Source organism: Lactuca sativa, chromosome 2 (genome assembly GCF_002870075.4).
Source record: "Lactuca sativa cultivar Salinas chromosome 2, Lsat_Salinas_v11, whole genome shotgun sequence".
Lineage (NCBI taxonomy): Eukaryota > Viridiplantae > Streptophyta > Magnoliopsida > Asterales > Asteraceae > Lactuca > Lactuca sativa.
The window spans coordinates 235777992-235795906 of record NC_056624.2 but is presented as its reverse complement, the minus strand read 5'-3'; the positions used below and the strand labels follow the sequence as shown (position 1 = coordinate 235795906).

The 17915-nt window shown below is 39.6% G+C and overlaps 1 protein-coding gene across 1 annotated transcript; it reads left to right on the top strand.

Annotated features, from left to right (window-relative positions):
* Positions 1 to 1290: 1290 nt before the first annotated feature.
* LOC111920480 (putative pentatricopeptide repeat-containing protein At5g37570) lies at positions 1291 to 3573 on the top strand. The gene has a single exon (XM_023916057.3). The coding sequence runs from the start codon at positions 1669 to 1671 to the stop codon at positions 3340 to 3342; it is 1674 nt and encodes a 557-aa protein (XP_023771825.1). The 5' UTR covers positions 1291 to 1668; the 3' UTR covers positions 3343 to 3573.
* Positions 3574 to 17915: the final 14342 nt, after the last annotated feature.

The following is a 17915-nucleotide window of genomic DNA, read 5'->3' as shown; positions in this document are numbered from 1 at the left end:
TTCTTTATTTAGTCTTTCATCATTATGTCATATATTCATTCATCATTTAGTCATTTATCCTCATTAATCTTAAGACATTTGAGGTCATTTACAATTCAAGAATTATCATTGATAATATAGTTGCTATTGTAGTCTTTCCGGTTAGTTAGTCAAATCATTCCAAGCAAAAAATCCCTTAAAGTTCTTTTAGTTGATTCAACTTGAGGAAAGATAAGTCCCAGATGCACTGCGGTGCAATCTTGATGTCATGGGTTTAGCATCGATTAGATGTTGTTGCTAGGTGGTTTTGGCTCATGGTTTTGTGTGTTGTTTGTTGATGATGGCCTAAGATGGAGAATTGGTGGGTTATAGTCCAGTCATCAATTTCACATCAGTTAAAAGGAAGATGACGTGTCTGGGTTGACTTGTGTTGGTCAACAAAACGAAGATAATGGTGGAGTATAAGTCTTATGTTATTGCTCGATTAATGTTGATGTTCAGTTCTTAATTTGATGTCTTATGTTCTTGATCTATTAATGTTGAGACTTGAGATGCTCACAAGAGAAACTGTTCATGCTTATGGTTTGTGGACAGATGTTGAATCAATTTGATCTTAAAATGGATTAGTTCTTGATTCTTTAATGTCTAGTTATAATAGTTTGATCGTAACATGTTAGATATCACACAACATTAAACGGATAATATTAGAACATGAAAATCAAACCAATAATATTTTAGATACCACACAACATAAAAATCGAACGGGAATAATAATTTGGTCAATATCTTTCTAACTTATTTGAACTTTGAATATTAAACATATGTAAGAGATTTGGGTGCTGTTTGATTTTCCGAAGCAAAATTTCATGAAGTTTGCGGACCACCTCTGTAAACCTCTGCAGCATAAGAGGTGGACCAAACGGCTGCAAACTGTAATAAGAAGCGTGTTTGTTTTTAACATTTGCATACTGCTGCATATATTAAAAAATTAAAATAAACTAATTTTATAAACCGAAAATAGCTTTTTAATACGTAAAATTTAATAATGTATTACATTTCGGTAAAAATTAATGATATTTCAGCAAAAAAAATGATATTTCAACAAAAAATAAAGATAGTTTAATAAAAAAATAATGATATTTCATCAAGAAATTACCATTATTAAATATAAAAAAACGAAAAATAAATTCAATAAGAATAAACGAAAAAGATGTAAAATAAAATTTTAATAACATATAATCAAAATTTCAGCAATAAAAAAAGAAGAAAAAGAGGTTGGAAGAGGCAGTATAAGTGTTGCGCCAAACAGAACACACACAAATGTTTTTATACTTCTAAAAAACAAACGACTGCGAGATGAAAAATGTTACAACGCGAAACAATAAAATGTTTGATGAAGTTTTTTCAAAAGTCAAACAGCGCCTCGGTGATGCTACGGGTTTACCTAGGGTTTCTATTTTTTTTTTTTTTTTTCCTCCGATGAGTCATGAGTGAGCGATTACTACACGGGACAACGTACATCGGCAATCAACTTCATTGCCTTCCATTCCATTCTGAATCGATCCTTGCTGGTTTCCGTCTTTCTCCCCTCCTATCCATATCTCCATACAAATCAAGCAAAAACGTATAGTATATAGTATATACGCTTTACCTTTTTTGCATTTATGCTTCTTCAATTCTTAATTCACAATGGTTCTTTGCTCATCTTCAACGTCCTTATCACCCTTGTATCTTTTAAAGGTCTGCAAAAATTTTAATGTTCGATACCTTGAGCAAGTCCACGCCAAAATCATTCGCCAGGGCTCCGAACAAGACCATTTCCTGGTAGCACAATTCATCTCTGTCTGTACCTCCGTCTCTCCTAATCACCTCACTTACGTCTCAACCATTTTTGACCGCCTTGTTCAACCCAATATCTATCTTTGGAACACTCTCATTAAATGCCACTGCACACACTCGTCCCTGGCCACGTCCATCAATTTTTTTCGGCGCATGAAACAAAGTTGTTATGTTGCTGCAGACAAATACACATTCCCTTCGTTGGTCAAAGCTTGTTCTGGTGCTTTGGCGTTGAGGGAAGGACAGGTTATTCACGGGTTGATAGTTAAGTATGGTACAGAAGGTGATGTGTTTGTGGGGTCTAGTTTGATTGATCTGTATGGGAAATGTGGTGAGCTGATAGATGCTCGCAAGGTGTTTGATGGAATGCCTGTGAGAAACGAGGTTACTTGGACTAGTATGATAGTTGGGTATTCAACAAATGGGAACTCTTTAGAGGCCAAAAAGCTGTTCGATGAAATGCCCCAAAGGAATCATGCCTCGTGGAATGCCATGATAAATGGGTTTGCAAAGTCGGGTGATCTGGCAAGCGCCAGGAGTTTGTTTGATGAAATGCCTGAAAAGAATTTGGTGTCATTCACGACTATGATTGATGGGTATGCAAAGTCAGGGGATATGGCATCAGCGAGATGTTTGTTTGATGAATCACCTGGTGAGAAAGATATTGTTTGTTGGTCTGCAATGATAGCTGGGTATGCCCAGAACGGTCAAGCTAAAGAAGCTAGAAAATTATTCGTTGACATGTGTTGTAAGAATGTTAAGCCTGATGAGTATGTGATGGCGAGCCTAATTTCAGCATGTTCACAAGCGGGTGATTGGGAGTTTGCTGAGTGGGTTGACATGTATATGAGTGAAAATAAAATTGAGGTTACCCAAAATCATGTGGCTGCAGCGCTGGTGAACATGCATGCAAAGTGTGGGAATTTGGAGAGGGCAGAGGCCTTGTTTGGAAACATGCCCAAACGGGACTTATTTTCTTACTGTTCTATGATCCAGGGATTCTCTGTTCATGGGGACGGGGTTAAAGCGGTTGCCCTTTTCCGCAGGATGCTAGAAGGAGGAGGGCTGATTCCAGATGACGTGGCCTTCACTGTCATCTTGACTGCTTGTAGTCATGCTGATCTTGTTGAAGACGGCTGCCACTTTTTTCATTCTATGGTCAATGAATACGCTCTGTCTCCTTCACCCGATCACTACGCATGTATAGTCAATCTTCTTGGTCGTGCGGGAAAGTTAAGAGAGGCATATGATATTCTTAAAGAAATGCCAGTGCCACCTCAACCCGCCGCTTGGGGTGCTCTTCTTTTTGCTTGTAGAACACATGGTGACGTGTCATTGGGTAAAGAGGTTGCAGCTCAGCTTTTCAAGAATGAACCTCAAAATGCTGCTAATTATGTGTTGCTATCCGACATGTATGCAGCTTCAGATCAGTGGTCTGCTGTTGACCATGTAAGGAACCAAATGAGCGACAAGGGAATCAGAAAACTTCCTGGCTGTAGTTGGATACAACAACGCTATCAATAGGATTAAAAATCTTATTTCCTACTTAACTTGCAAACTTGTTTGTCATATGTTTTGTAATTATAGGATTTTTAGTTTCTATTTTTGGTCATTTTTTGTGTCCAGAGTAGGCAAATCTGTCTAGGCAGCCAACACAGAAACAAACAAGGCAAACAAATCAAATATGTCTGCGAAACAAGTTATTTCATCAATATTCTAAACTAGATGCATGATATCTGCATCTCTGTAAAAGAAGAGGGTCTCAGGGGTGTGTATCAAATTGAACACTTTTTTTAAGGGCTTTTGTTTGGTCGGAGAAAATTGTTTTCATTTTTCTAGAAAATCTTTTTCGGAAAATAAAGTTAAATTTTCATTTTCAGTTTTCAATGAACTATTTAGAAAATGCGTTCGGTTGAAACCGATGGATTTTCATTTTCCATCTCTAGAAATTTAAATATTTCGAAAAACTATAAAAATCACTTTTTTAATTTACATACAATTTGAAAAACAAAAAATTTTCATTTTGTTGGAAAATTTTGAAAACAAAATCATCCAAATGAGTTTTAAAATTTTCAAGGAAAACTAGAAAATTTTCCACAACCAAACGCACTCTAAATTTTTCCTTTTTGTAATATGATAGGCTTGTTGATAATAGAGTGGAAAAAATACCTTTAAGAGTGGAGTTCCTCTTCAATGTGGAAGTAATTAATTTCATCCCAACCCTTGTCTTCACACAGTGCCGATAGTGATACAGCAACGTTTGTCGAGAAATTCTTATATAAATAACATCCACACCTACACCTACATATTAATAGTTTCCTCACCATTCAAGCATGTGTTTGTTGTGGTAAACCAAGACCATACGGTCTACGTCTAGCATGCATGCAATGCATATACATGTTGGTGTTATCTTCTGTTGTTGCATGCATTTGATATATCAATCATTTAATCTTTGGTTTAACAAAATAATATCATTTAATCTTTGGTTTAACAAAATAACATCCTACATCCTGTAATATGTTGAATTTAGCATATACGAAATGTAATATGTTGAATTTAGCATATACGAAAGAGAAAAATCAATAGGTGTCCCTTGCAAAGAAAAGAAATGGATTGGAAACACTCATACTGCTCATCTTCCTAACTCATTGTTTTCTCTTTTCATAGCACTACATTACCAAAGTTTTCCTTAGGCCTAAGGTGTAATTTCCTTTTACCCTTTTAATTTTGTGTCACGTCATCTTTCTCATCACTCTCATTTTCTCTCTTTAAAACCTCACTCTCATTTTCTCTCTTTAAAACCCAAAAAATGGTCACATTTTATTTCCTTTCACTTTGTTTTTCACAATAAAATTAATTTGATTTTAAAAACTATAATTTTAAAAATAAATATAATTAATTAAAAAAATAACTAATAAACAAAAAAATAATAAAAGTAATAAATATTTCAATAGTTAAAAAGTAAAAATTAAATAAAAAACAAAGTAAACATAATTAAAAATCACATAATAATTATAATAAAACATTATTAAAAAATACATCACTCTGAATCGTCGTCCTCATTATCCGAATCCTCTTCTAAATCCTTGCCTGAATCATCGACGGACATATCTGAATCTTCATTTGATCCGTCAAACAAATCATTGTGCCAATACTCGACCTCAGGCTATATGTTAGCACTGTAAATATGTTCCACCAAATCCGCACGAAGTGAGTGATGACTGACGCGATCACATACTTCTTTTCAATTTTCCCTATAGTCTTGCGTACCAACATTTATTCCTTCGACGTTTGGCAAAACTTCGTTTTAGTCATTTAATTTGGGTATGTATCTTAATAATTAACTAATTAATTAAGAATATTGTAATTTAAGGATAAATATTGTACCATTCTTAGTTGTAACATCCCTAAATTATAAGGTAATTTTTTTTTTAATTCTACCAAAACATTAATTATATTTTAAGTCAACATTACACATTCTTTTTCTAAATACTCAATAGTACTTTATAAGAAAACAGTTATCGGAGTAAAATCTCAAAATCATCATAATACGAAAACATGGGTGGATGCGCTGCGATCAAGCATGACCATTTTCCTTTCAAACTGGAAGTACCTGAAACATAAATTGAAAACCATAAGCACGAAGCTTAGTGAGCTCCCCAAACTACCACATACCAATCAAACACACTGAACAACATAGTGCCAAGCATATCTGGGTGTTGGCCTGCCCCTTCGGTCTATTTCAACCGGATATTGCCAAACATATCTGAGTGTTTGCCTGCCCCTTTGGTTTATTTCAACCGGACCCCGCCAAGCATTTATGTGTGCTAGCTTACCCCTTCAGTCTATTTCAAACCGGACACTGCCAAACATATCTGGGTACTGGCCTACCCCTTCGGTCTATTTCAACCGGATACTGAGTCTATTTCACCCATACTACTACCACATAATATCATAATAGTAATCACTGAGTCATCATACAAATACAAACTGTTGAATTAGGTGTCTAAGCCCATAACTATAATTGGTATGCACTTGATTTGATAGTAGCATGGTCCTTTTGGGTTGCCTTCACTCATGCAACTTGACAGGATGACTAGTGGAAAGAGAGTAGAATTTATTATTTGAAATAATAAATTGGTACTCAAATGATTTTATTAATATATTATAAGATTAATATATTATTTGGAAATCATATTATTAATTAGTGATTAATCAGAAATTAATCAGTGATTAATTTTGGGATTAAAGGAACTGATTAACAATGGAGGGGTTGTTTTGTAAATCGTTGACAGTTGTAAAATTGGGCTATTGGACTCCTTAATTAGGAGTGGACGAAATCCTATAGGGAGGCCCTATGGATTTCGTCCAAGGCTTGCTAAATAAGAGTTCATGGGTTGCTTAAGCCCTAAGCAGGAATTAGGGTTTCCTCCCGAAACCCTAGCAGCCCACGGCTATATAAGGAACCCCACAACATGGGATTTTTGGCCAATGCTTGTGTATTAGATACCCTAGCCGTTTTCCTTGTCTCTCCTCTCATCTTGTTGCATTGAGTGTTTGTGAACCATTAGAGGTGCAACATTTTTGGCACTAAGCTTTCAAGAGTCAAGGATCATTAAGATTGACTTGTTATTACTACATAACAAGTGACGTAATCTTCTAACCCTAATTTTATATGGATTTTGAAAATTGTATGCTAGATTTAGGGTTATTGCTTTGGTATTCAATTTGCATGTTCAATTAGTGAAAAACTTAGATCCAAAGCAATTAGGGTTGCATGATCACATAAGAATGTTGATATGCTCATAACCCAACAGTGGTATCAGAGCCAGGTTGTTTTTCAATTGAATTGATGCAATAGTGAACTGTCCAAAGTAGCAGAAAATTGTTTTTGGTTGTCTAAAGCAGGAACTTGACGAGTTCATGTATTAACTCGACGACTTCATTGGCCAACTCGACGAGTTGACTCATCATTTTCCTATTTTTTCAATTTTTAAATCTTATCTTGATTAGGATTATTGTCTTATTTCGTTTTTACTACCTAAAATCGAATTTTTTGAATGGTAATATGATATCCTTATCATGATTAAAGGATATGGTTAAATTTGGATAATGATAAGATTATTTTGATTTAAAATTTAACCTAGTATTTTGAAAAGTTTTAAAATACACCCTTTTGAAATTAAAAGTTTATTTTTAGAAATTTAAATGGAAAAACCTAGAGGATATTCTTGTGGATTTTATTAATAACTTAATTAAAATACAATTAATAAATCCGCATATTATTTAAATTTAACTAAATTAAACGTTTAATTTATTAAAGGATTAAACCACTTAGTATTTTAAAAGTCTAAAATACACCCTTATACTATATAAAATTACAAGTTTAATCTCTCTCTCTTTCTCTCTCTCTCTCTCTCTCTATATATATATATATATATATATATATATATATATATATATATATATATATATATATATATATATATATATATATATATATTGTAACATCCCAAAAATCAAGACCAAAAATTTTGTTTTTAATTATGTTACTTATAAAATAGTTTATGGAAAAACATCATCGATATCATATCAATCCATAAAACGATAGTCACATGTCTCAAAATCATGACATCAAAATAATAATAATGTCATAGTACAATCCCATGAATCTCAAAATGTGGAATCATGTGTGTGCGATGCGCTGCTACCGTGTCGGCTCCTGCCCCTTCGACAAAGAGGTACCTGAAACCAAAATTGAAAACCGTAAACACAAAGTTTAGTGAGTTCCCCCATCATACCACATACCATACAACATACATATTGCCAGACAATTCTGGGATGCCCGACCTACCCTGCCAGACAATTTCGGGGTGCCCGACCTACCCATGTCAAGCAGTTCTAGGGTGCTAACCTACCCATGTCAAGCAGTCATGGGGTGCTGACCTACCCATGTCAAGCAGTTCTGGGGTGCTGACCTACCCTCCGGTTTATCCCAACCGGCTACGAGGACTATTTCACCCCTACTACAACCACACAAAACATACCATAGACATACTGTCAGGCATATCTAGGGTGCCGACCTACCCGTCGGTCCTAACGACCGAACTCGGGGACTACTCCCCTCCTACTACCGCTAACACATACAACATATCAGGCTAGCACATAAAATGCATCAGGTAGTAGCAAACCTAGATAATTATCACAAAGACAATCATCTATCAAACAAACTCCTACTAGTGGGCCGACATTGTGGTCGTCGACCCACCGCTACTAGAAGGTAACTCGCATTAATGACGTGTGGTAGCTGAACAGCCCTCAATGCTGGGATCCTTCTCTCAATCCCCTCAAACTCCTACACATAACAACATTCCTTAATTAACATTCATACTCTTAACCCTTCCAGGGTCAACTCTGGTCCAATTCAAGGTCAACACCTTGGTTAAAGTCAACTCTAGGTCAAAGTCAACATCCAGTTGACTCAACTCGCCGAGTTGGCCCCACAACTTGTCGAGTTCCGAAATCATGAAAATGCTAAGACTTAACCCTACTCGCCGAGCCTTACAAGGGCTCGCCGAGTTTTCCTTTAAACAAAGTCGGGACCTTCTACAATTAACTCGCTGAGTTCATCCTTGAACTCGTCGAGTTCATCTTCATCCAAGTTAAGGTGTTTATTCCTTGACTCACCGAGTTCATCCTTGAACTCGTCGAGTCCATATTCATGTGGTTGGGATATTATCTTGAACTCATCGAGTACGTTGATCTTCAAGCCTCTATTCCAGTCCATCTTGTTGAGTCCTCTTCTAGACCCAACCAGATCGATCCAAAGCCAAAAAGGTCCTGACTCGCCGAGTCTCCCGAAGTCCATGTCCATTCAGTCGATTTCAGTCGAGCTCAATGCATCCAGAACACAGATCTGACCTCCTGGGGTCCATATTACATGTAAATCCATGAACTTTACGTCCATGCATCACTCTTCAAACCTAAAAGGTCCAAAAATGGAGTCTACAAAATGCATGCAGCTCTTATGGAAATAAAGTTGGCACCTTTATGCCATGAGAACCCTCCTAGGTTCAAGATCTGAATTCATCACTCTTTATTATGTTCTAAACTCGAAGGTGACTTAGAAATGCCCCAAAAAAATGCCAAGATTCAAGCCCTAAAGAGGATCTAACACGTGGGAAGTCAAGGTTAAAGCTTTTTACCTAGGATGAGCTGGAAATGAAGTAAAACCTCTGGATCTACTTGCTTCTTCTGGAACCCCCAAGCTTCCAATTCTTTCTTCAAGCTTCAAACAACCAAAACCACACAAAAATGGCTCAAGAACACTCCAAATGCTTTAGGGTTTCGAGTTAGGGCTTTTCTGGACTGTGAGTGGCGATGGAGGCTGAAATGGGACAAGTTAAAGCATTTAAATAGGATGTAAACCCTAAATATTAGGGTTTCCTCCAGGCAGCCCTACTCGTCGAGTCGGGTTCCCGACTCGTCGAGTAGGTCACTTAAAACCCGCGTCCATAATCTAGTATACTCGACGAGTTAGGCCTCCAACTCGTTGAGTCCTAGTGTAAAAATGCAATTACTTATACTTAAAATATGTACCGGGAACCAGATGTTACAAATCTTCCCCACTTATTTTAGACTTCATCCTCGAAGTCTGCTGCTGCATCTGGAAAAAGCTCGGGGTAGTGCTCCCCCATCTCGTCCTCCAGCTCCCAAGTCCATTATGAGCCCTTACGGTGCTGCCATTGCACCTTCACCAGCTCAACCCTCTTGTTCCTCAAGTCCTTTGACTTCCGGTCGAGGATAGCTACTGGTCGCTTAATGTTGTTCAGGCTGTCGTCCACCTGAATATCCTCTAGTGGACCACTGCAGAGTCGTCTACCATGCACTTCCTCAGCTGGGAGATGTGAAAGGTACTATGAATATGACTAAGCTCGGCTGATAGATCCAACCTATATGCCACCTTGCCCACCTGGGCAGCAACCCTGAAAGGACCGATGTACCTGGGGCCTAACTTGCCTCGCTTCCAGAACCAGATGACACCTTTCCAAGTGACACCTTTAGGAGAACCATATACCCGACCTGTAACTCCATGTCTAAACGACGCTTGTTGGTATAAATTTTCTACCATCTCTGAGAAGTCTGAAGCCTGCTCCGGACCTGCTGGATCCTCTCTGTCGTCTTGATTACCACTTCGGTACTCCCCATGACTCTCTTCCCAAACTCACCCCAAGAAATCAGGGTCTTGCACTTCCTCCTGTATAACATCTCAAAAAGAGGACGGTCGATACTCGTGTGGTAGCTATTATTGTACGAAAACTCCGCCAAGGGAAGGTAGGTATCCCAGCTACCACCGAAGTCCAAAACGCATGCCCGTGGCATATCCTCTAAAGCCTGGATGGTCCACTCGCTCTGACCATCCGTCTGTGGGTGAAAAGCAGTGCTAAAGTGCAGACGAGTACACAACTCGTCGTGGAATTTCTTCCAGAATCTGGAAGTGAACTGCACATCTTTGTTAGAAATCATGGATACTTGCAGTCCGTGTAAAGCTACAACCTCTCGAATATAGATGTCGGCCAGCTTCTCGGCCGAGATGCTCTCTTGGATCGGTATGAAATGGGCACTTGTGGTCAACCGATCCATAATGACCCATATGGAATCCACTCCCCGCGCGGTCATGGGAAGCTTGGTGATGAAATCCATGGTAATATCTTCCCATTTCCACATGGGGATGTCCAACGGCTGCGTCTTACCGTGAGGCCGCTGGTGCTCCTCCTTTACCTTCCTGCAGGTCAGGCACCTCTCGACGTACCAGGCTACATCCCGCTTCATGCAGGGCCACCAATAATCAAGAAGGAGATCTCTTTACATCTTCGTCGCCCCGGGATGAATCGAGAATCGGGATTTGTGCGCTTCCTCCTTCAAAATCTGGCGTACCCTTCCATGATATGGAACCCACACCCTACAGTGTAGTGTCAACAACCCACGGCTATCATAGTCGAATGAGGAAACCTAACCCACAATATGCTCGCTCTTCCGATGTTCCTCTTTCATAGCCTCCTATGACATCCCCATTTTCACGACCAGAAAAGACCGATTTTGTTTATGCTTTATAAAAATCAGAGTACTTCTTTTAATAAAAATGTTGCGGAATTTGTTCCTAGAAAAACATGATAAATACGTTATCAAAGCATTTTCGAAGAAATGTATTTTTATTCATTTAAAACATTTGGGATGTCATCGTCAATAATAAAACATAAGCATAAACAGAACTTACATTCATTTAAACTAGTGATCTACTTCTCTTTTAAATCTCTCAGTGCAAAGAGCTTCGTATCGACACCTGTGATACAAATAAGCTGGAGTGGGTCAGGTTGGGAAACCTGGTGAGTACATAAGGTTTTCAACCCACAATAATATAATTATTATATTTAAACATCAAACAATCAACCCTATTACCCATCCCCGTTATCTTCTTTGATATTCCTTAAAGAATTATCTTAAGGGTCATCTCCTATATCATATTTACCTCTCATCTTTTTACCTCACATTTCCTTATATGCTCGTTCCTAAGGCATGAATACGTAGTTTCAACGTCGCCTGAACTCGTAATTCATAGTAAGGGTTAGAGTATCATCACATGAATATATAGTCATAACATCACACGGACTTGTAATTCATCACCTACAGGTTATAAGTTTGCTGGCGTTTCCACGGGTTGTCTAGAATATTCCGTGGTCACCATCTATACTCTAGTAGATGACTACATCTCCAAATTGCCGGACAAGGTTATAGTATCTTTCATCCTACATCACCGGCTCATCATCACCTATCCATCACCTAATTATCATCACCTATCTCTCATCATTTTATTTCATCACACACCAACTATTTCATCTACCCATGTTTTATCCCAACATATTTGTAGATGTAAAATAAATATATATTTAAATCATTTAAAACATGTATAAAATCATTCATCCATCATAGACAACAAGTATTCAGATAATATGCACACATAGCACGCAATTTATATAAAATACTTCATATCTATGTGTAAGATGAAATGGACCATGCACTCACTTGAAAAGGTGGTGATTCTGAACTCAGACAGCGGTTCGCTTCTTAAAAATAATTTCCTTCGACGAAACCTAGTATTATTACCACTAGAGTTTAGTCTATTATTCGTCGAGACTAATTAATAGTCTAGCTATTATTACTATTATATAAGCGTTAAAACAATATTTATATAACCCATAATAATAGCCCAAGTACTTATTGTAAGTTCCTAATAACGTTCCTATAATTAATAAAAGTTATATTTAAAATAGTGTAGGCGTAGCTCACTTACAGCGGGTTTTATAGAAAACTGGGCTTTGCTTGGAGCAGCGCTACCGAGCCGAAAATCTATTCTTCTCGGAGCCATCGAGCACTCCGGGGCTTCGGCCTCGTGCTAGGGAGGTTCCCTAGGCTTTTCGGGGGGTTTCGGGGCTAGAGAGAGGTTCTAGAGAGAGAGTAAAGAGAAGAAATAATAGGAAAAATGTGAAGAAAATGAGGGTGAGAGAGGTTCTATTTATAGGCTGAAATGGCTGAATTTGGTGCCACATGTCACCATCTAGTGGCAAGACTTGGGGAGAAAGCAATGGCCAAGATTGTGCCACGTCACCCATTCTCGCACAGCACACTCCCGACTTCTAAAATCCGTAATTTTCACATAATAGATCCGTTTTTGACATTATTTATATCCACGCATAGGTAAAAATAAGATCTACAACTTTCATTTTGACTCCGTCGGCTAATTCTCGATTGATCTTAAATTTAACAGTACGAGGAGATTATACTGTTAAATGTCCGCGTAAAATTCATAACTTCTACATACGGACTTTGTTTTCGTCTGTCTTTTTATCGTTGAGTTTGTATTAATGAGATCTTCAATTCTCATTTAGGTCGCATAGGCCAAAAACCGGTCGAACTAAAATTCGAGTTTCGGGTCGTGCACTGCTATGCCAAATCTTAGAAAATTCATAACTTCCTCATACGAAGTCAGATTTGGGCGTTCTTTTTTTGTATGTTCTCGGTTTAATGTATACTACAAATTTTATTTATATCACTAATGCTAAAAAGTCCTTTATCAAAAATTCACTATTTATGTCTCCCGGTGTCATGTCGGTTTTGCCGTAAAACTTCGACGGGCCATAACTTCTTCGTTATAACTCGAATTTCGGCGTTCTTTATATGTACGGAACCCTTGAGACATATTATACAACATGGTTAAGATTATTTATTCTAAATAATCTTTTGTATTATCTCTAAATTGACTAGCCCAGATGTACGGGCGTTACAGTTATCTACCCCTTAGGATGATTACGTCCCGGAATCATCAACGAAACAGGGCTCACATGATGATTCCATATGTTATCTCTTCATACTAAGGGAGTCGCACCAGGGACCAGGCCGATCCTGAACTCTACCTGTCTCTCTAGAGGTATCCCAGGCAACTCCTCCGGGAATACATCCGCGTACTCTTGCACCACGGGTACATTACTCACCGTCGCCTTACTCGCCTCCTGTGTATCCATGACATAGGAAACATACCCTACGCATCCCTGTTGGATATAGCGTCTAGCCCTCATTGCTGAACAAAAAGATGGTCCATGCTGTGGCCTCTGGCCCTGAATCGCCAGCTCTCCCCCACCTGGGGTCCTGACCTGGACCAACTGTTGCGCGCAGTCGATCACTGCACCATTGGGGCTCATCCAATACATGCCTACGATAACCTTGTTCCCTCACAACGGTATGGGAACCAAGTCTACCAGGTAGCGCTCCTCATATAGCCTCAGAACACAATCTCTAAAAACCTCTGATGCTCGCACTAATCGGTCGTTGGCAATCTCGACCTCTAGAGGGCAATCCAACATGCCCGAAGGCTCATGGAACCTCTTTCTATGTAGAAGAGAGACGAATGATCGGGTAGCACCCAAATCGAACAACACCTGAACTGGAATACCATTCACATGGAACGATCCTAAACAAAACACATAACATGGAACATGAATATCATAAGTAACATAAAATAAGAGCTAGGGAGAAGAAATCACACCCGTCGCCACATCGGGTGCAGCGCGTGCCTCCTTGGTAGTCAACTGGAAGGATCAGCTCCTCACCACTGGAGCCTCTGTCTTACCCTGCCAGCCATCAGTGATCCGCAGGGTCGCTGGAGCTGGCGCCACCACTGGCGCTGCTGTTGCTGTCGATCTCGGGCAGTTGGCCTTTTTATGGCCCTTCTGATTGCAATGAAAGCAAAGCAGGTCTGATGTCTGAATGGTGGGGGTAGGGCCAGTACAAACCCTGCCAAAGTGCCCCGTCTTGTTGCATTTGTAGCAGCCCGATGATCCCAATCTACAAGCTCCCTCATGCGGCTTGCCGCATTTCCTGCAGTGGCTCTGGCCTAGATGGCCCTTTGAACTAGTGTCGGATCCATTGGGCTTCTTACCCGAAACCCCAGTAACCTGCTCCGTCTCTACCTTCCTCTTCCTAAGGTGCTCTAAATCAATCTCCCTCTCCCTCGCCCTGGCAATCATGGAATCCAGGGTCGGGCATGGTGAGTAGTTGACATACTCCCGGATATCAGCTCTCAACATGTCATGATAACGGGTCTTCCGCATCTCCTCATCTCCTGCATATTGAGGCACTAATAAGGCCCTTTCTCGGAACTTGGCGGTAATCTCCACCATCGTCTCAATAATCTATCTCATGTCAAGAAACTCTCTGGCCAGCTGCTGAAGCTCCACAACCGGCACAAACTCAGCCTTAAACATGGTCACAAAGTCCGACCAATTCATAGTCTCAATAGCTAAGGCTCCCCAAGAGTCACCAACTGACTCCCACCAATCTTTGGCTCTGTCTCTCAAACATCCCGCAACATACCGGACCTTCGACTCCTCAGGGCAGAAGCTCGTCAACTGAGTAGACTCCATGTCTGCAATCCATCTCCTAGCAACAATGGGGTCCTTCATCCCATGGAAATCCATCGAACCACTCCCCCTGAAGTCCTTGAAGGACAGTGTGCGCGACCCTAACTGGCTAGACGCCCAGTCACTCCTAAATGCATTGAGGCGATCCTCCATCAACTCGGTAATCCATTCCTTGATCGACCCAAAAATCACCGGGGTCGCCTCAAGGATACCTCTCATAATCTCTGATGCGTTGAACTCGCGTAATCCGTCATCAACCTGCTCGGATCCCGCACCCGAACCTGAACCTAATCCTGATCCAAACCTTGAACCTCCTGCTCCGTGTCGTGTCATCACCATTTTGAAACAAAAAACATAATCGTTAGGATCATACATCACCTCGAGAGGTCCCATACACTCCACAAGTTCCCTGGTTCTGTCTCCGCCCTCCTTGACTCGATTATGGATCCTCCGCTTTTAGTCAGTACGGGCCCATACTACCTTCCACATCTATCCATACTTTCCTTAAGGTTTAATTTGACTTTACCAAGTCCCTTTCACTGCTACTGATCGCTACACTAGTCTTATCCTAGGCTTACCCTAGAGTAACCCCCCGACCTACTATCCGCTATCAGCTGCATAAGGAATCTCTGCTACCTTTACCTAACTAGCTCGTGAATACCATTACATATCACTAAGACCAGATAATTTTTCAAATGAGAGACCCTACCCTACAGCGGTTGGACTCAAACGAGAGCTACGGAATATGGTTGGACCTAACATTCTGAAATTATTTAGCCCTCGCAATATGTAACTTAACGTATTGATTTACTAGTTAGTTAAAGGTAACTAGGACTCCCTAAAAGCACAAAGCAAGCAGCATTCGATCATTCGAGCATTGAGTAACCATACCAAACATATCCTATTCAAGCCATCATATTACTAACTAATCAGTTCTAGCATGTAACTCAATAAGCACATATAACAGGCACATAAGGCATCTTCCTAGATCCTTAGCCCTAATCTAGCATGCAGTTCTCATACACATATAATAGGCATTCAAGGCATCCTTCCTAGATCCTTAGCCCTAATCTAACATGCAGTTCTCATAATCATATCACATCATAAAATAACATGTATCGGTATCTTGGGGAAAACTTACTTGAGCTCAACCGATTGCACGCATCACACACCTTGTTCTTTTCAAAGTTCTTTTCTTTTTTCAGAATTTTTTTTAAAAAAAATCTTTTATAAAAATGACTTTTCTTCTGAAATTTTTCATACCAAGTCCTTAGTTTGAGTCCAGACACACCTGAGAGTGTGCCTGAATCCCTCAAACCAAGGCTTTTATACCAACTTGTAACATCCCAAAAATCAAGACCAAAAATTTTGTTTTTAATTATGTTACTTATAAAATATTTTACGGAAAAATATCACCGATATCATATCAATCCATTAAACCATAGTCACATGTATCAAAATCATGTCATCAAAATAGTAATAATGTCATAGTACAATCCCATGGATCTCAAAGTGCGGAATCATGTGTGTGCGATGCGCTGCTACCGTGCCAGCTCCTTCCCCTTCGACAAAGAGGTACCTGAAACCAAAACTAAAAATCGTAAACACAAAGCTTAGTGATTTCCCCCTTCATACCACATACCACACAACATACATACTGTTGGGCAATTTTGGGGCGCCTGACCTACCCTGCCAGGCAATTCTGGGGTGCCCGACCTACCTATGTCAAGCTGTTCTAGGGTGCTGACCCACCTATTTCAAGTAGTTATGGGGTGGTAACTGTAACGTCTGTGTTTCTGGGCTTGTCATTAATGTTTATGTAATATTCTAGGTTAACTTTTGTAACCCGTTTTGAAATAATAGAAGTGTATTATTTGAGTATTATGTGTTTAGTGCTTAACTGTGTGTCTTAATTGAATTAAGTATGAAAATAAGCGTCAAAATGAAATGTTAGATAAAGCCGATATCTATGGATAATGTTTTAGTAGTTGAAACGAGGTTTCCGAATATATATAGAATGCCGAAATCCGAGTTATAACGAAGAAGTTATGATCTGTCGAAGTTTCGCGATAGAACCGGCACGACGCTGAAAGACGTAAAATACGAAATTAAGATAGAGCGACATTAAGCTCTAGTTATCTAAATGAATGTTGTATAGTTCATTAAACTGAGAGCGTGCATAAAAAGAATGCCCAAATCTGACTTCGTATGAGGAAGTTATGATTTTTCTAAGTTTCAGCTTAGCAGTATGCAGCCCGAAACTCGAATTCAAGATCGAGTGATTGTTGGTCGAAACAATCTAAATGGGAATCGAAGATCTCGTTGATAGTAGTGCAATGGTGAAAAGACAAATGAAAACGGACGTCAGATAAAGAAGTTGAATTTATAACGGAGTTTTCCTGTCCCGGCCTACTAAAAATAAATAATAAAAAATAGAGTCAAAATTAGCCGACGGCATCTAAATAAAAGTTGTAGAGCATAATCTCACCTACGCGTGGATATAAAGAACGTCGAAAATGGAGATCGTATGCAAGAGTTATGATTTTCAAAAATCCAAGGCACGCACCCCGAGGAGGGAACGCCCCGCGTTCGGAAGCTTGGCCTTGGATTGGCCACGTCGTCGCTGACTCAGCTGGCATAGGATAAAACCCTCGCCCATGCTCCTACGTGCTTCGTACTCCAAAGGAACGCCCAATGTTCGGTGAACGCGTTGCGTACTCCGAAGTAACGCGCTGCGTTCGCAAGGCCTGCCTCCCCTATAAATAAGATGCGAGGTCACCCGTCCATGGTTGCCAAATTTCTTTCTTTCACTCCATTTTGCCTCGTTTTGCATGCTAGTCATACCCCCGAAACCCCGATATTAATCCCGAGCCCCGAAGCAAGTCCCGAAGCCTCGAAGATCCTGAGAAGTGCAATTCCCGAGCCGAAGCTCTGCCCGCGAGAAGCTAATTTTGTGAAGATCTTCCAGATCTACCGAAGAATACTACTTCTACAAGCCGTAGTGTTGTCCGATCATCTTCTGATCAAGTGAGTGTGTAGTTACTTTCTTCTAACGCATAATTGTGAAGTATTTTATTTGAAATATGAGTTATGTGTATATTTTTGTTATGTGGGTGAATGTAT

Excerpts from the sequence above, each read along its gene's own strand:
- LOC111920480 (XM_023916057.3), top strand. The coding sequence starts at position 1,669 with ATGGTTCTTTGCTCATCTTCAACGTCCTTATCACCCTTGTATCTTTTA.